The 19888-nt window shown below is 37.8% G+C and overlaps 1 protein-coding gene across 2 annotated transcripts in view; it reads left to right on the top strand.

The window, feature by feature from the left end:
- The first annotated feature begins 846 nt into the window (after window positions 1-846).
- Window positions 847-19888, top strand: part of SLC4A7 (solute carrier family 4 member 7) — a 101797-nt gene continuing 82755 nt past the window's right edge. For both annotated transcript variants that reach the window (XM_063114294.1, XM_063114295.1), the window contains exon 1: window positions 847-1084. In XM_063114294.1, coding sequence (XP_062970364.1) covers window positions 1025-1084 — 60 coding nt within the window. In that variant the 5' untranslated portion in view covers window positions 847-1024. The remainder of the gene's footprint in view (window positions 1085-19888) is intronic.

The following is a 19888-nucleotide window of genomic DNA, read 5'->3' as shown; positions in this document are numbered from 1 at the left end:
TTAATCCTTCAATGACCCTGTGTGGCAGGTACCATCATCATCCCCAGATAGAGATATTTGAGAGGTGCCCTTTGGCTGGACTCAGGAGTGTGGAAGCTGTCATGGTGCCCGGTCAGCGGGGCAAGCACACAAGGATACCTGGTCAGCTGTACCCTCTTCTTGTTTTTTTTTCAATTTTTTTCAAAAATTTTTGTTTTTTTTTTTGTCAGCAGTTCATGCACACAGGAATGTATTCCACCTTTCACAAGCCCCAAGTTAGGGTTCACGTCTACTGGACCGAGAGAAAAACTTGCAGGAGTCGGGCAGACCCGTTAGTTCCTTTGGGGTTCTCGTGAGTGTTCTTGAAGGGGTGGCGTCCTCCTTCCCTTCTGCCTTAACGAACACGGTTAGGAGACAGGCGAGGTGGGGAACCCCACCCCACTTCCAAAAGTCAAGGGAACCTCCAACCCGAAAAACGAGTTACACTCTCGGCTTCGGTCAATGAAACTTTTACAAAGGTGGGGGGGGGGGGGGCCGGGCGGACCCTGCGAGCCTCCCATTGGCTGGCACAAGTGTCCGTCTCGCCTCCCTTTGGCCCCACCTCCGGGCGGCCTCGCGGCGAGGCCGGCGGGCGCGCGGAGGAGGCTGGTGGTGCCAAACTGGCAGGGGGCGTGACGCGAGGAGGCGGGCCGCGGGGGCGGGCCGGGGCGTGGCCGGGCGCCGCTCGCGTCACGGGCTGAGGCCTCGCCCCCGAGCCCCTGCGCGGCCGCCTTCTCCTCCCCGCGGCGTCCTCCCGCTCGCTCACTTCTCGCTCCACGTTCCTCGCCACGGCCTCGCTCCGCTGCGAGAGCCAGCCTCGGGGCGGCCGCCGCGCTCACACCCGCGCCGCGCGTCTCCCGCGCACGGTGCCCGGCTTTCCCCGCGCGCGTGCGCGCTCCGCGCACGAACGCGCCTTCGCTCCCCCTCGCGCGTTGGGATCTCGGCAGCGGCGGGCGGACCGCGCGGGGCAGCACCGTAGCGGCCGCTGCGGGCTGGCCGGCCGGCCATGGAGGCGGATGGGGCCGGCGAGCAGATGAGACCGCTACTCACCCGGGTGCGGAGCAGGGTGAGGGCGCCGCGGGCGGCCGGGCTCCTCGGCGGGGGGGTCGGGAGGGGGGCGCGGAACGAGGCGGACAAAGACTGGGGCGCGGTGGGCGTCGCGGCTCGGCCACCTCGTCCCGGGCCCGGCGCCCTCCACCTCACGGCGGCCGGCGCGCCTGCCATCCCCTTTGTGTGGCCGGCGGGGGCGCGGGGGTGGGCGGCGGGGTCGGGGAGGCCCGAATAGGGGCGGCCGGCTGCGCGCCACGGGCATCCTCGCCACGGGCATCCTCGGCAGGGCTCGGGTGAGACCCCGGCACCCCGGCGGGGGCCGCCTGTGGCCCCGACCACCCCTTCCTCTCGGCAGCCTCGCCTTCCTCATTTCCCGGCGTTCCCCCTAGCCCGGTCCCGGGTCCCAGTTCCGGCTGCCTTGGCGCTGGAGTTCAGATCAGCCCCTCGAAAACCCACCCTCCTTCTCAGGAGGACCGCGCCTCCACCTGCTCTAGCCCCAGGCAGCTGTGAAGAGCCGGTGTGAATCTCCCCCTTCTCTCCCAGCCTCCCCGCACTGTCCTCCGGGTGCTTTGTTCGCTGAGTTCTCTGGCCGCGTGGACGAGCCGCCTGCCTTCGCGGCCAAGGCTTTTCAAAGCTTTTGATGCCAGGTCTGCCTCCTCCTCCGCTTCTGGCTTGAACCGGAGGAGTATCCTCCCGCCGCAGGCCAAGGAGAGACGGGAGGGTGTCCTGAGCCCTCTGCTGCTCCTTCTCTTCCTCAGCCTAGCAAAATCGCGAGACTGGCTTGGGCTTCAGGGTTAGAGGGGGAGTGGGGTGGACTTTCAAATGGGGCCAGTGTTCCCGTTTGGGATGAGGGATGAGTGGCCCATGCTCGGGAAACAGACTTCCTGCTTTCGTGTAGAGTGCATGTGTCCCCACAGTTGTGATTCTCTTCTCCTTTCGTAGTTCATGACTCAAAGGACTTGGAGTTATTATACATTTCCTTCCAATTTTTACTCAGACCGGCAAAGGAGGGAAGATTGCAGTGAAAATTTTCCAACCTGTTAATAACAGGAAAATTGCTTTTCATGTGATTTTATTTCAAGAGTTTTCCTTAAGCCTCCTGCTCCCTCTTTTTTTTAAATTTTAAGATTATTGTTAAGGTCCTGGAGATTAGTCATTCATTACTTCAGTTATTCATCTGTAAATTCTCTAAACATAGAGGAGAACTAGATCTCCAGACAGTGAAATTATTTAGCAATGGTTATTGGGGAGATCATTCACAGTGATGGTAATGGAATACTGGAAACTCGTCCTAATGAATCTTTTGTAATGCTGTGTAGCCTTTGAAAAAATTGTCTTGTAGCACCTTCTCTAATAGTGTGTATCAAATATAATGTAGTCTGTTCTTAAGTTGATTATTTGCAAATTTCCAATTGAGCAATAAAAGAGCGTCTGAGTTTTCATAAAGCTGAATAGAAACCATGATGTGTTCTCAAATATTGCCTTAACTTAGCTAGCAGAGGAAGCATATGATAAGGCCATTGGCCTCCAAATCATTCATTCATTCATTCACTGGTATAGCATTTATTTAGAACCTCTTCTGTAGTGTCCAACAAGACAGAACCAGCTCTATCCTAATAGAAGTTATGTTCCAGTGGTGGAGACAAACAACAAAGGAATTATCAAACATTGCTATTAACTGCATGACTGGGGAGTATTTTGGAAGGGTAGACCTAAAGCTTTGGGAAGATAAGACTTGGCTACAGTGAACATTTACAAATCAGTAATAGAAATTAAATACAATAAGCTGTCATAAAGGGGGAACAGTGAAACCACAGGTTTACAAGTATAGAGAGCACTATGATTTGAAAAGGGGGTGGGGAGGAACTATTGACATTGACAAAGTTAAATCTTTGCTCACTCATTTTTCCCTGGTAAGTGAAAGTCCTAAAAATAAAAGAATATGATGTTCTTTAGTCATAACTGATTTTTAACTCACTGCAGACTGCTTAGTTAGCATAGCCAAAAAAGAATAATATTAATATTCATAAAATACCAACTTGGGTTTGTAATTTTGTACTTAAAATGGTGGCAGTTTATATTACGATGAAACTGGAGCCTGTCTGTTTCATAATTTAGGCTTTAAGGTTTCTTCTAAAATTCTGTAATTTTCACTGATGATGGTATGGGATAGAGGAAAGTCATTTAGCTTATAAAAATGTAACTTTTGTTTTACTTTGGTATAAAAACTCATCATTGTCCTCACTTAGAATTGATTTGAATTGGCAGTCTTATTTTCTAGTATGGGTTAAATCTTTTTACAAATAGCACTGTTTAGAGGGTTCCCAAGTTTTAGCAAATGATCTACTCCTTGTAAGTAGTACATGATTTAACACAATTTTGTTATCACCGAAATTTTGGGACTGTTCTATGAATTTTGCTGTTTATATAATTTCATTCATTTTACTGGTAGTTATTGAGTATCTCCTGGGTGCCAGGCACTGGTGATATAGGCTAACAAGGTGGGTGGAGTTCTACCTTCATTGAGTTTATTTTGACCTGTGGTATGAACACAGTGATAACATTTACATACCTGCTAATTTCATTTGTGTGTATCAGCTAAAACATTTCATGAATCTGTTAGGAATATTTTATTTATTCATTCATTTATTTTATTTTATTCATTTTTTTGTGGCTGGCCAGTAGGGGGCCAGTGTTACAAAGAAATACCTTTTTTTCCTCTAAAAAATATAGTCATTAGAATAACTGAAACATATTAACAACCCAGTGTGAATTCAGTGGTGATTGGCAAATGGCAGTTGTTTGTGGGACTCTAAGTAAGCATTCTCTTTGGGGAACTGTGGTTAGGTGTTGATTGCTCTAGAGATATGGCATTCTAGGCATATTATCAGGGTTTTACTTACCTATTGCCTTATTGTTGGTATCTTTGGGCACAATCCTGGAATTGTAGTCAAGGGAGAAGAGAGCAAGTCTGTCATCTGTCCAAATGAAACTGTAGGACAACTGAGTTGGTTTGAAGAATTGTTTTGTCTGGTCTTTGAGACTGGGAAGTACTCATGTTTTCTTCTAAGAGAGCTTAGGGTACGAAAATTTTAAGTGTTTTGTTACATGAGACTCTTGTTACTTGAGTAGGTTAAAATCGAAAGCCAAAGTAACCTGGTGTTGGAGGACCCTGGTGTATTATTTTAGTGGTGTGTGGTGTGCTAACCAGTGTATTCTAAAACTTTGGTAGTTACACTTGTCAACATCCTGTAATGGGTTGTTTTTCTTCCTCTTTCCTTCCCCTTCTTACTGTATCTTACCACAAATATGATCTTAAAGTGGATAGGATCTGCAGCTGACAAAGTGGGCCATTTATATAGAGGTACATGTGGGTATTTCATAGAATTAACATTATAGGTTAGTCATAGATCACTGTAGCTTTTGATTTATATAATAATTTCTTCTTGCTGATTATGGTTTCTTCTGTAGTTATCACTGTTTATGCATACAGTGTTTTCAATTTTACAGTAAGCATGTATCAATTCTGTTCCAACATTCTAGCTTACAATGAAAATTGCTTCCATTTTTGTTTAGCAGATAACTTCATGTATTTTGTTGCATGTTTACAATTTGGGGAAATTTAGGATTGTAATTATGATGATAAATCATCAAGGAGTCTGTAGTTGGCATAGTATTACACTGTTTGGCAGTGCTACTGTTAACAGTCTTCTTGAGGGCAGAGGGCTGGATGAGTAGAGTAGTGTTAGGTAGCTACTTGAGAGACTCTTTCCTTCTATAGGCTAGACATTTTCAAATGACTGCTCTAAGAAGAGAGTGGCCAAACACTTCTTTTTAGTACTTGGTTTAGGAAAGTAATAGTTATGATATAGATTTGCATTTTATCTGGAGCTGATGTGCCAGTACAGACAGGTTCTAGTTGGACTGTTTTTCGCAGACTTTCCTCTAAAGAGGATGTTTTTATTTTTAGTATTTTATTTTTTCTTTAAGCCATAATTTGGATTTTAATAAGTTATTTAAGAAGTTTTTCTTTTCTCTCTCTCTCTCTCTTTTTTTTTTTTTTTGGCAGTATCAAAGTGAATGATAAAGCACAATTCTCCTTTCATAATTAAATAGAAAAGTTGCTTTAATGTTTTATATACCTTTTTTTTTTTTTTTTTTTTTTACTTTTGCAGAGAATGTTATATGGAGTATTGCTCTTTGGATTTAATTCTGTACACATCTCAGGCAGTATAGAATCTCTCTCAGTGTCTCTGTCTCTGTCTCTTTCTCTCTCTCTTTCTCAATTCCAGAGCTTTATTGCTTCTTTTCTGTAAGATTGCCCACTTTGGAGAAGCTGTTGAGTTGTGTTTATCTCTGATTAGGAACTTGAGAAATGGATATAACTTTGAAAATAGATTCACACTTGGAAATGCCTATATTCTATTTTGTTATAGAAGGGAGTGTGGAATGGTTTCTGAAAACAGCATGAGAGAAGGGAAAAGATGATATTTGTGATCTTTTTCTCACATAATTTGCCGTAACAGATATAATTAATGTGCTTATGTTCTTGATGCGTGTTCTTTTATATGAAGAATGTTTTCAACTTAATACTATTCTTTCTTCTAGAAAAATACTGAAAATATACAGAAGTCCTCTTTTGTTGATGTATTCAACAAAAATAGGAATAAATTATATTTATGTACAATAGACTCTCTCTTCCCATTGAGTTTCATGGTAGTACTGGAGATGTTTTCATTAAAAAAAAGCCCTCTAAGGAACACATTTATGTTAAGGAATGATTTAAATTAGAAGCTCTCATTAGTTTATATTTTGGCCACCAAGATATTATATTGACATTGAAAACATCTTTTTCAAAATTTTAGCACTTTTTAATATTTGCTGTGGGTGGGTGGAGGTTGGGAAGAGGAAGTTGAGTCAGTGTGAGAGAAGAGGGGTGTCACGTGTCACAGGACTGCGTTGGTATGAATTACAATGGAGGCCTTCTTTAGGCAGATACAAACTAGCACAAAGCTAGATGAGAGAAGCCTGGGCTGAGCTTCATTGAGCCCTCACTAGTCCTCTGGACACCCTTAGTAAGTGTATTAGTCCATTTTCTGTCACTCATAACAGAATACCTGAAACTGGGTAATTTATAAGGAAATGAAGTTTATGTTTTACAGTTTTGTAGGCCGGGAAGTCCAAGGCCCAGAAGACATATATGGTGGGGGCCTTCTTGGTGGGAACTCTCTACAGAGTCCCATGGCAACAGAAGGTGAGAATGGCAAGAGCAAGTTCATATGCTCCCCTTATAGAGCTACCGCTCCACACCCATAACTCATTGAACAATTAATCCATATAGTCATGAATGGATTTGTCCATTCATGAGGGCATAGTCCTCACAACAAAATCACCTCATAAAGGCCCCACCTTTCAAATACTATATATAGTTGGATTTCCTGCCCTCTAAACATTGTTTCAGTGGGACCAAGCAACTCCATTACTCACTTTGGGGGGACACATTCAAACCATAGTAAGGTACTATTCCCCAAAGCAGATGTGGTGGTCTTGGATTATCACCTTCCTAATTTAATACCTCTTCTCACCTAATCATTTCTCCTAAATTATAATCATCCCTGGGGTTTCTTTGATCTACATTTAAAACTCCCAGATTTTTTTTTTCTTTCCATTTTCCTGGGCATTTACATTGCCATTTGGATTTGCTGCAAAATTATATTTCTAGTAGCTGCTGCTGTCAAATGTGAAACGTATTGCATTCTAAAAAATCCTTGATGTTAAGATTTGATATTGGAGAAAATGAATTAAAGACCAACTTTCTTAATCCTGTGAGAATCTATTTACTTAAGAGACACTTGTATAAAAATCAGACTACTCTTGTAAAAGATCCCAAGCTATTGAGTAGAATTTACTTTGCTTGATATCATTAGTCGTTAAACATGATCCCTTTTAGTATGCTTTGTTTGCTTTGCACCAAGGTATACTTCATAGTGAATTCTCTGCTTTTTTTCATTAGCTTTGTGTGAAAAGTATTCTAGGCTCTGTCCTAGCATTTGAAGTATTGATGGTGTCATAGATAATATTGCTCTGTCTAGTTAAAATTGCTTTTAAAGTAGAGATGACTATGGGATTTGTGGATGAGCCTCAGGAGTCCGTGAATCTTTAGAAACTGAAAAATTTTATGCTTGTATGCATTCTCTCCGGGAAAGGGTCAACAGCTTTACGTTCAGATCTCTGAGATGAGAAAGAAAAATGGCCCAAAGCAATCTGAGCCGTATGAGGTCTGCTAAACTTGTCAGGGCCAAAGAGATATTAGCATGGAGCTTCAGTTAAGTCCCCCCCTGCCCATGTCTGGGATAATTGCTAAATTGTACATTTTGGCAACTCTTTCCAGGCTAGTTACTTTATCACAAGTTGTACTATACAACCGTCACCCTTTCTTTCTTGCAAGGTTCTGAAATTTATGATGCAAAGAGCAATGTACAGCCAATCAGTAGCTCATGTTATTTTAGTGAACCAAAGTATAAATTTTTGGCCAGCAACTTTGGAATGGCCTCTTAACTTCCGCCTTTCTCCCCTTAAGAATTTGTTCACAACTGCTGCCAAATGGAGCACATTTTTAAGGCAACTTGAACTTGTGTTTCCTGATTGCCATCCTAAAATTTGGCCCAAATAAACTTTGTTTTATATATGTACACACACACACACACACACACACACACACACACACACACACACACACACACACACACACACACACACACACACACACTCTCTCTCTCTCTCTCTCTCTCTATATGTATATATGTATTATATGTATATTTTAAATATATTTTTGCCTCAGTTTCTTTTTTTAAGGTTTACAAAGGGGTTTGTAATCCGAAAAACAGCAAAGGAATGCATTCTGAAAATTAGCTTGTTTTTGTGTCTTCCTTAAAAGTTTATTTATAGTTTTATATTTGGCTTAAATAGTTGACAATAATTATTACATCCACCCTATTTAACATTCCTTTACAGGGCTGGCTGGTTAGCTCAGTTGGTTAGAGCGTGGTGTCATAACACCAAGGTCAGAGGTTTGGATTCCCATACTGCCCAGCCACTAAGAAAAAAAAAAAAAAATTCTTTTACAGTTTGTTTTGCCGAATACTAACTCTATAGGAGGTCTGCCAAAGAACCATTTTGTAGCCATATAAGTTTGGAAAATGTCACACATTATACTTTTTGGAGATTTACAATGTATAACAGTATATTAAAGGCTCGGAGAAAACTTATAATAAATACATCAAACTTTGAGGAGAGAATGCAGCCATGTGAAGTGGCAATTCCTGATGGTTCTTAAAAATATGAAAATATGTTGTGTTACTATGGGTCTAAGAAAGCATATCCTGTGATACTGATACCTACGCCTTCTTAAAGATGTACTTTTTCCTTTATAAATCAGAACTCACTTTGTTACAGTAACAGGAGAGATTTGAAAAATGTATCACTTAAGAAAATGCTTTGGAAGCAACCTGCTAGGGCACTGGTTGAGTAAATTATTGTATGTCCACATAGTGGGATACTACAGCTATGAAAAAAAATGAGGAAGATTTCTTGTACTTACATAGAGAGATCTCTAGGATAAATTGATTATAAAAAGCAAGATGTAGGTCAGAGCATACTATAATAGTGCTTTTCTGTAATGGGAGAATAAGAATATATATTTGTATTTACTAATATTTGTATAAATACACTGGGAAGATAAACAGAAAACTAATAAAATTGTTGCCATAGAGAGTGAGAGGGAACAGGAATGGAGATAGGAGTGGGAGCAAAACTTCAGTATATACTTCTGTATAGTTTTCATTTTTGAGCCATGCAAACATAGTACCTATTTAGTAAAATAGAGGATCATTTCATATATTGCTTTGTGCCATTGGTTGACATATACAGCTATTTCATGAGACAGAGATGTATGACTGTTAATGTAGTCTAATGTATATGAACTCCCTAATTTTCTGATTTTTCATGTTATAAAGGTACCACATAAATACCAAAGTTGGTAATACATGTCTATCAGTAAAATCACGTACTACATGCCTGATTATTTACTGAATACATGAGTCCTTTGGAAATTTTAGTTTTGAGTATTACTGATGTCGTGATCCTTCTCTAACTTTCAACTGCTTTCTATCCAGGGATTTAGATTAGTGATGTATAAAGAAAGGGAAGGCAGGATGTGGGAAGAGACTGGTCTGCTGTTAGAAATGAAGTGCCTTACGTATAAGGAAGTAACTGCTTGATTTTATATATATGTATATATTTAAACCTAGAGTTTTCTTTGTGATCTTTGTACTTATGTTTGATTGAAGATGGTAAATATTTTTTTAAAAGATCTGTCCATATTGGTTACATTTGTTGAAATAGCTGTGGCACAATAGCATGGGCCACAATTCACATTGTTTTTTGTTTCTGCTGCTGAAAGCATCATTTTGAGTTCCTTATGAACAGTTTCTCCTAGAGTCATGCAGCACAGTAGTGCTGTGGGGAGACATGATGGTAACTATAGATTGCTCATGTTGTTATATAGACACCATGTGTAATGTTTGTTGTTTCATTAAACAAAATAGAAATAAGACTAAAGAAGTGATTTCCATTAAGCTAATTTTTAGAAGGCAATAGTTGGGAAAAGATAGAGGTTTTTTTTCCTCTCTTGAAAGTATTTTTATATTTATATTTGAGTGTAAACCTCAGTGGTATTCTGGGATGTTACAGTCCCTCCCATGAAATGAAGAAACCCCACTGAAGGTTTTACCACACTCCTGTAATCCTAGCACCGGGCAGGAGGAAGAATGTTCTGTTTCTTACATTGATGTGAATCCTAATTGAGGATTTATGGTTTTGTCCTTTGCTGTGGGGCAAGTTAGTTAAGAACAGGTAACTAACTTTTTGAAGAAAGCCTGTCCTGAGCTGTGCATTTTATTAGGTATCTCATTTCGTCACTTGTCACCACTATGTTACAGATGTGAACTCATGGACAGAGAGAGAGGTTTTGTAAAGATTTCCAGGCCATACAGTTTGTAAGATGCTAAGCTGAGATTTGAAACCAAGTTTGATGTCAAACCACTGCTTGTCCCCTTGTCTTCCATTTCTCATTAGTCCAGAGTAATCAAAGGTCCCTGTTTGTCAGTACCATTTAACATCAAGCATATTAGATAATTTTACTTGTATGATACTTTTAAAGTTGTGTTTGCCACGGATAATTCTCAGTTAACTGTACTTGTTTCCCTCTATATTTAAAAGCTTTTATTACTGTAACTTTTGTGAATTGAGTTGCTAATGTTATAGAGAATAAATAACCAAAGGAAATTTGCCTCTCTGCCTCCAGATTCTTTGAGTGCTGGGGATAAATTTTTTTTGGGGTCATTGTTAAATTTTCAGGTCTTTTCTAAGGTTTAACACATAGAAAGCATTCAGTAAATATATGTTTAGTAAATGAATGTTAGGGTGATATTATGAACTCATAAGATTTGAAGTTGAATATGCTTCTAGTTAATTGTTTAATCAGTCAAGTAGAAAAAGAATCCTATCTTGCTTGATTGTACTGCCTGTAGAAGAGAATCTTTCTTGCTTTGGTTCCATTGAAGGGGGATTTTGAATAAATACAGTAAATGCAGTTTGGATTGATTCCAAAGGAAAATTACTTAACATTTTTTTTAACCGAAGATTTTAGGCAAGGGAATATTAGCAAGCACCATTAAAATGGAAATTTTATGAAAATTTATCTTATTTTCACTTGTTTTAAATACATTTAAGTAATCTTTTGGAAAACTGGCCATTTTGTTACATATTTAGTACAATATTAGTACACAGGTGATTTTTGCTTATGAAAAGCAGTGACTTTTAGTGTACGTGATTATAAAAGGACAAAACATTTCAAATCCCAGATAAGATGTTATGTACATTGTTTTGAAATTGCATCATTTCTGTTAATTCTTTAGAACAATTACTTACATAATAGAAATTTTTTCTGTTCATCGCTTTTACTTCTGTGATTTTGAGGTTTGTGGTGGACCCTGTTCCTTCCTGGACTCTGCCTCCCTTACTTCCCAGTCCATGCACAAATGTTTGTGCAGGTGCTATAACTTAGCCAATGTGTTGACTCAGTAGTAGAGTCCTTTCAGTAATATTCTCTACTTTTTGTTTTGCTCATAGTTATTGTTCCCAGATGACCTCAGGACATGTTCAGGAGGATCTTCCTTATCCATTTTTGCACATGCTCTTAGGATAAGTTTCTGTTATGAGCCTGTTGGTGTCTGTTCAAGTTGGTCTTTCTTTTGTTCGGAATAAGGGATTCATTCAGATTAAAATTGGCCATCAGATGGCTTTTCATTTTATTTTTGAGCTGTTTTTATTCAGTCATAGGAAATTCAGTGAATAACCACAAGGCCACATCATTTTCAAAATAAGGTAAAATTCAGAGGTGTCTTAAATTAGATGTAACAAGTACATGTTTGGGTTTCAGAGATACCTGGTTTTCCTATTTCTAATCTGCCACTTGGTGGCCTTGGGCAGCTAAAATTTTTGAATCTCCCTTTTCTCACCCATAAATTAGAATTATTGTACTTATCTCATAGGGCTTTTTCATAATTAGGGCTTCTTCAAGATTACTATTTTAGTATAAAAACTCAATGTCCCCCTTGGAAACTTGCTATTAGTAATCATCCTGTGTTCTTATGGAATATCCTACATAGCAAGATTTTAAAAGAGTTAGTGTACAGATTGATTGAGGAAATAGAAAATAGAAAGTTTTAACTATTCATGAAACGTAGTATTGAGATATTCTGTGTGGTTCTGTGGGCAGGGGTTTGATACTGGTTTACTGCTTTAAGCATCCAATTTTAAAGAATGTAATTATATTTTGACAGAATACTTAGAAGCTTAAAGCATAATATCTATAATTTAACCATTGTAACAAAACATTTAAAATGTGATGCGTCTCTCCTTTTGAAAATGGAGATTACTGATTAGCAAACTTTACATTGTAGCTTTTTAATCTTCATCTTGTTTTAACTATTTTCTTTTATCATTGAATTTATCTGTTACAGATTTGTTATAGATAACAAATGAAATCACATATTTATTCAGTGGGGATGGAGGGAGGGGTGTTCTGTTACTTACCTGCATACCCTCAGGCACACAGATTTTACTTCCTAAGGTTGTCTTCTGATTCTTGTCTTGTTGCAGGTAGCTGAGGTTGCTAGATAGTTTAATTTCGTTTTGATGAGATCTTAACTGTATCTTCTTGATACTGTTAAGCTTTCAAAACTTAGTGTGGAGGATATTGTATGGCAGAAGAGCCTAGCATAGTGCTGCGGAGTAGGCGTAAGATAGTTTTTAGTTGTTATTCTGCTGAGGCATGATGATAATAAAAAGTATACTTCACAGGGTTCATACTTGCATCTAAAATTTGCCATCTATTTATTTTTTCTGTAATCCGAAATAAGAATTACCATGTATTTTGTTGGATTAAGTGATAATCTTCTGAATTGTTTTGTGTATACACATGTACATATATGCACACACACACTCTTTAATTAAATATATATTTGAATCATTTGGATCATTGGATCATTAATCAATTTAGATATATTTAGGAATTTTTAGATTAAATAAGTAGCATTGAATTTTATTGGGTTAAAATACTCAAGCTATCTTCCTATTTTACAAAAATGTGATTTCTCAGAGATCATGGTGGAAACAGTAAATGAACTTGTTTCAAGGAGGTCAAATATTGGCTTTATTAAGTGCATTTTTTTGAGATAACATGTTTTCTTACCACCATTTTTCAGACTACTTCAAATCTTTTTTACAAACAGTTTTGATAGAGTTAAGGTATAAGTAAATAAAATGCACTTTATTGATTAGAGATCAAAACAGTATTTTAATACAGTAATCCCATAGCAAAGTATGGGCTTGCCAGTAGGTGTGATGGTGAGAGGTGAGAGATAAGCTTATAAAAGGAATGGGGGGAAGGATTTTTAGGTTAAATTTCATCATTTCAGTCATAGCTGAAAAATGCAAATTGCATGTTTTATATCATTGCATGCAATTTTTATATGTTATTTTGTTTATCAGCTGCTAACTACATTGACTTAGCAATAAGCGGCTTTAAAAGGTTAAGAAATGAATATTGTGTATATTAGCCAAAAGGGATTGTTTTGTACTTACAGTGCCAGTGCTTCCTCTGTTATGGTTGTGAACTTCAAATAGGGGCAGTTAGAGATTGTAATTTGGTGGCAGTGAATTTCAGATAATGGGGGATTACTGCTTCTCCCCACATCTGCAATTAGAAGAAGTATCTGATTGGATCCTGTTCATGGAGAAAATTTTTATAAAAAGCCAAAATTATAACATTTTCAGCTTTATTTTTCAAGCTGCCTCAAGAGAATGGCACAGAAATTGTAATAAATGAGTGTTGGTAGACATATTTTGGTTGGGCCTGTTGGGTAGGAGTCATTTACAGTTTAGTGTCTTGAATCACTGTAGTGTCACAGCTTTTGCTTTACAGTTTGTTGTCTGAAATAAAGCAGCTTGACTCACGTTTATGGAATACAGATCTAGGACCTTTATTCAGAATTTTAACTCACTTTGTTTACTGTGAATAAAAATTTTAACTTTGCTCTTTTTCATCTTATTCTCCATTGTTCAATGTAGCTATGGGGCTAATACCTTGACTAGCCTCTGCCTGTTGAGCTTGTAAAGTAGTTACCGTTAAATAAAACTCAGGAAGTATGCACTCCAAATACTCATTTTCTGACTGTTCTCACTGCAGGTTGACTCTTTTCCAAACTGCGGGTTGTGGTATTAGTGATTTACAGAAACTATTTAGTGGATTATGACAAGCATTAAAAAAGAAGAGAAAGGAACAGAATAGAAAATAAAATAATACATTGCAAGTGGTGAGGACAGATATTGTTTTGTGAAACTTTTGTTTGTTTTATACATGCATACATGAACATGTAAACAGATATATATGTACTGGATTGTGATTCAAAATGTATTTCCAGAGGTTGCTGTTTAAAAAAAAAAAGTTTGAAAAACATTGCTATAGACTGATATTTGATTACATTCTTTTGGGAGTAATACGTACATATTAAAATTTTAACATATCCAAGTGTTTAGATTAAATGCTGTTTTTGACTTAACATTTACATCAAAAGTTTTTATATTGGAGAATTTAGCTTCATATTTCATTAATGATAGTTCACTTGTTTCATGTAGAATAAATGAGGTGTAGTGAGAAGGGAGAACTGCCAACAGATTATCCTCTGTTCAGTTTCAAACTCTCATCAACTGCTTAAACGTTTAGGCTCATGGGCAAAAAAAAAAAAAAAAAAAAAAAATTGTAATATCTACAGTTAGCAAGACTTTAGTCAGTTTGACTTAGAAATACCTGAAATATTACAATGCATTTCATGGGATGATCATTTGGAAAGGACTTAGAGAAAATCTTACCTTTAATGCCATAGCAAATGAACTAATACGTATTAGTGTATCTTAGTTGCTTTGAGGTCTTATAAGAAGCAAGATGAGATGCATGGAATGCTTAATGACACTGAACTGTAATTCTTACGTTTTATGTATATATAAATACATGGTTAAAGCAGGCTTGAAAGAAAACAAGTATTGTTTATTTAATAGGATAATCCTCAGAGACAGTTTCTTTGGAGAGAGATTTGAAGGAGATTCTATTTGGTTCAACAGTTTATTGATGGTGGAAGGAAAAAAATGTTTCTATTTGATAAACCATAATTTTAAAACTCAATATACTTTCAAATTAAGTATCTGTAAGTGAAAAAAGCAGACTATGTCCTATATGATTCTATTTTTTGTGTGTGTATCCTAATGGAAGGAAATTTAATATTGAATATTATTTTGAGTATTGAAAGAGAGGTCACAGGTTAATATTGAGTATCTCTTGGAGGTAGAATTTAAGGGTAAATAGATTATTTTATTGTATTTTATTTTTCAAAATTTTAACAAAGAATATGCGGGGTTTTTTTGTAATAAAAGTATTTTTAAGTATCTGAAGTTATTCTCTTATAGCCACTTCTCAAAGATTAGTAGAATGATTATTTTTAAAATAGTTAAATTATTTTACGGGGATTGTACAAAATTGTCAGTTTTTCAGAGACTATTAACTGGGTTATCATTTTAGCATCTCAGCAGTGGCTTTGATTATTGACCCGTGTGTTTCATTTTTAACTGTAAAGTGGTTGTAGTGAGAATTTTATAATTAAAGTTTAGTCTGTTGAAGTGTTTAAGTGTTTTTAAGCATTTCTGTAATCTTACCAGAAGTCCTCTAAATCACTTGTGGCATTCTAGAACTGAGTCCCTTTAAGAGGTTTTCAAGCCTATTCAGTGTGTTTGAGCTTTTGATGACTGTTGAAAAAGTTTTCAAGGGAACTGTTAGAAGACTTTATGCATCTTTCTGTTTTACATTGTATCTTTCTTCCCTGTCATGTACTAATGCTTACTCCAGATCATTTATTGAAAATGTTGACACCTGACTCCAGTCTTCCTGTAGATTTCTCAGGCATGTCACCATCTTGAATTATTTGAGAGTACTTTTGAGTATTAGCATCCATACTTTCAGTTTGTTGATTTTCTCTTCTACTAGGACCCTTACTTCCTTTCTATACTGCCCTGGGCTTATCTCTTGGAGCTCCTCTGTATCTGAATTCTTAAATAGTCTGACACACTCGCCTTCCTTTTATTCCTCTCCTACTCTACTACTCCTGTAATTCTTATTCTCTGCACTTTAAGACTCTCCAGTCATGTACCCCTCTCTCTTTTTTAAAAAAATCTACTGCCTCTACTTTCTTTTCTTTTCAGTTTAGAATCCATGGCCCATATCTCTAATCTCTCTCATGTTGTTTGAGGACATCAGTCATTGTGTCTGTTTATATTAAACATTTTAGTAAATCTCTAATCCTTGACAATTCTGGTTGTGGGGGGTTGCTCAAAACAGCTGGAAAAATTGTCACACAGCCTGGTTGATTGGTGCCCCTACAAATTCACGTTTCCATCTGGTTCCTCAACACAAACACTGAAATACTCCTGTGTCTTTAATTATCTCTGTTATCTATAGTGGGCACATTAAATGTTCTTTGCTGTATTCTTACAATATACTTCACTCTTCAATCCCAGGAAATATTTTACCTTCTTCAGAGTCAGAAGCTATCAGGAAGGAGCTCCATTGTCTGCTATTTCTACCTGGATAAGTCAACTCAAACTTAACATGTCTTAAACAGAATTTATCAAACCTTTTATTCTTTCTGCATTTCTTATCTCAGTAACTAGAACCACTATCCATTTGGTTGCTCAGTGGTTGAAATGTGAGCATTATCTTTGACTTTTCTCTCTCTTTATCTAAACACCAAGTCCAATGGATTCAGCATCCTAAGTATCTCATTGATCAGTCTACTTCTTTGCTTACTTTTTTTGACCATCATAATTCAGGCCTCTATCCTCTTTTGCCTGGAATAATGCAGTAACTTTCTAGTTGTCTTCAAGCTCTCACACATAATTTTCTAGTGTTGCCTTACAGAGGGATCTTTGTGTACGACACTGAAGATCACTGCTCTGTTTAAAGCCCATTGCTCTCAGGATGAGTCTAAATGCCTGAGCCCTGAAAGGTGTGCCCTACTTCCCCTTCTCCATTTTTTTCTGTTTCTGCTGCTCTTCTCTGTTATTCTGTGTTTCAGCTATTCAACTTATTTTAGCTGTTTGAACGTACCGGTCACCTCTGGGTCTTGGCACATTGTATCCCCACTCCTAGCACACTGCCTGGCCCATAGTAGGCAGTTGATAAATATCTGTTGGGTGATTGAGTGAATAAAGGGACAAATGAAAGTATCTTGTAGTAGAAAGACAGTTATAAAAATTTCTGAAATAGCAGTCGGCCAGTTAGCTCAGTTGATTAGAGCACAGCCTTATAACACCAAGGTCATGGGTGTGGATCCCTGTACTGGCCAGCCTCCAAAAAAACCCCAAAACAAAACCCCCAAACAGCAACAACAACAAAATGATTTTTGGAATATGTGGGCATCCAAATGATTCAGGTGGTGATGAAGTGCACTTAAAATCTTCTATTCATCATAAGTAGGAGCTAAAAAAAAATAGGAAAAGAAAGATACAACAGTCACAATAATTCATTGAACTTTCAAAAGGAGAGAACAGAACTGACACCAACAGAGGTGGGAAAGGGAGAGGGGGAGAGGGGGGTTAGTGAGAAATTTGTAAAGGGCCACAAAAAATGATAACAATGTGTAAGGTTGAATATACTAATTACCCTGATTTGAGCACATATTGCACACAGGCATTGATTGATATTCAACACTGTCTCACGAATATATACAGTCAATTTTGTTTCAATTTAAAAAAACGTTTTATTCAGTTGAAGAATTAGTTGTTAATGCAAGGGCAACATGGATATTTAGAGTAACGTATATTATAGTTTTAGTAAGATACAAATTTGTGTAATGTGAATAGAAACCCATTTACATTGAAAAAGCCATGATATAAAAGTTGGTGCTCGGGCCGAGCCCGTGGCGCACTTGGTAGAGTGCTGCGCTGGCAGTGCGGCGACGCTCCCGCCGCGGGTTCGGATCCTATATAGGACTGACCGGTGCACTCATTGGCTAAGTGCCGGTCACGAAAAAACGACAAAAAAAAAAAAAAAAAAAAAAAAAAGTTGGTGCTTAATCTCCTAGACTGAATGCTTATTTTGTGCCAGAAACTTTTTTAAGTTTATTACATTCAATGTCTTGTATTTTTTCTTCTTTTTTGGGGGGCGGCTGACTTGTACGGCAATCTGAACTCTTGACTTTGGTGTTATTGTAAATACTGTTATTTTATCCCCATTCTATACACTAGGAAACTTGAGATCTAGTGCAATTAAGTTATCTGCCAAGCTAGTGAGTGGAGGAGCCTAGGGTTTGAGTTCAGGCGGTCTAGCTCTAGAACCTTTGTTATTTTATGTTCAGTCAAAATAAACTGGTTGATAAATTGTATTACATATACGTGGGTACAGTTTTTCAGTATCTAGTTTAATTTTATGCTAATTTACTTGTGGAGATAATTTCCTGGATCAGGCCATTAATTAGAAGCTGTTTCTCAAATATATATGTTATTTTAATCACTTAATAAAAATTTATGCAATGTTGCATTATTTAAACTTTATTTTGCTTTTCAAATTCTACTCTGTTTCTTAGTAGAAGTAGCCCCCTATTTTAAGGTCGCTGTTTATTTTCCAAGTGAGATAATCATTCCTGTGTAAACCTAGAAAAAACTAGGCAAAATATGTGTTATTTTGGATCAAAACAAAGTGTTATTTGGGTCAAGTTTTAGGATTGCCCTCTGGGAAACAAATTCAAGTTGCCTTGAACTGTGCTCTGAAGGACGAAAGAGTATTTAAGTGAAAAAGGAGAATCTCAAAGGGACAGTTCTGAAGTTGTTTACCAGGAATTTACATTGGTTTATTAAAATAACATGAGCTGCTCTTTTTCTATACGTTACTTTTTACATCATAAATTCCAGGAACCTTGAAACAAAGAAAAGGCAAGAGTCATATTTTGTGATAACATTTGGGTAGTTTATACCCATTGTGGTAGCAACTAGTTTGGAAACAGTTGCCAAAACATGCAATTTAGCAGTTATGCCAGACACTGGTGAGGAGGAGGTGACTGAAGCCCCAAGCTCCTATCTCTCAGGACCTGGTAAGTGTATCGGACCTCACAGTTCTTAGATTGTTTTGAGCTCCTTTCTGACCTGCCTTCACTTTACATATAACAAAGATTTTATGGAATCCTCATCTGTTGTAGTCTCTCCTGTTCTTTTTCCTCATTAGTTTAATGTGTTTTTTTTTAAGTTTATTAGCATATTCATTATTACAAATTGTAAAGTTTATGCTCTTAAAAATTACTTTACTATCATGTCAGTGAATATTGGGAGGGAGAAGAGATAAACCCAAACCCAAGTCTTTGATCTGTCATTTTTAACTTGATGACTTCTGATTTTTTTTTTTTCCTGTCTTCTGTAATCATAAAGTGAATTACTATTATAAGAAGGCTTCTCTGTTTTTATTCACATAAAAATGTATCTCCTGTTAGAGAACAAATATGGAAAGCATTGGGAATATGTTTGGGATTCTCCCAGCTTGGGAGAATGCCAAATAACTGGCCATAGTGCTGTTTGGATTAAATTGAATTAGTTTAATAAAAATACTTATAGTTTTCAGTTATATTCTGTTGACCATGAGGATAATTGCCCTGTGAAGTAATTTTCATTCAAATATGGGTGATTTGGAAAAAAATTACCTTGAATCTTTACAAAGAAGTATCAAAGAGTAAATGGCCACAACCATTTGTTGTAATTGGTGAAGACCTGCCAGTTTACCTGCATACCAGTTAAATTGGCAATATTTTAATCTAAATTTTTAAGCTATTATGATGTCATAATTGACAGTTTTTAGCTAAGTAAAAACAAATAGTTGCATGAGTGTTCTAGGCAGTTCTGGGCAGGGTTTTTTTGGTTGCCTGGAGTCAGAAATTTATTTAAACTCACTTTATTTATTGGGGGCTGGCCGTAATTTCTTTCTTTTAACTGCGTGTGTGTGTGGGGGGGGCCTGGCTTGTATGGGGATATTTATTTGTTTATTGGTGGCTGGCCCATAAGGAGATCCGAACCCTTATTTTCTTTTTTTAACTTTTTTTTTTGTTTGTTCTGTGGCTGGCTCATACAGGGATCTGAAAACTTGACCTCGGTGTTATAACACTGT

The sequence above is a fragment of the Cynocephalus volans genome, chromosome 11 (assembly GCF_027409185.1).
Source record: "Cynocephalus volans isolate mCynVol1 chromosome 11, mCynVol1.pri, whole genome shotgun sequence".
Classification (NCBI taxonomy): domain Eukaryota; kingdom Metazoa; phylum Chordata; class Mammalia; order Dermoptera; family Cynocephalidae; genus Cynocephalus; species Cynocephalus volans.
Note: the sequence above shows the minus strand (reverse complement) of the source record. Positions and strands in the feature narration are given on the sequence as shown.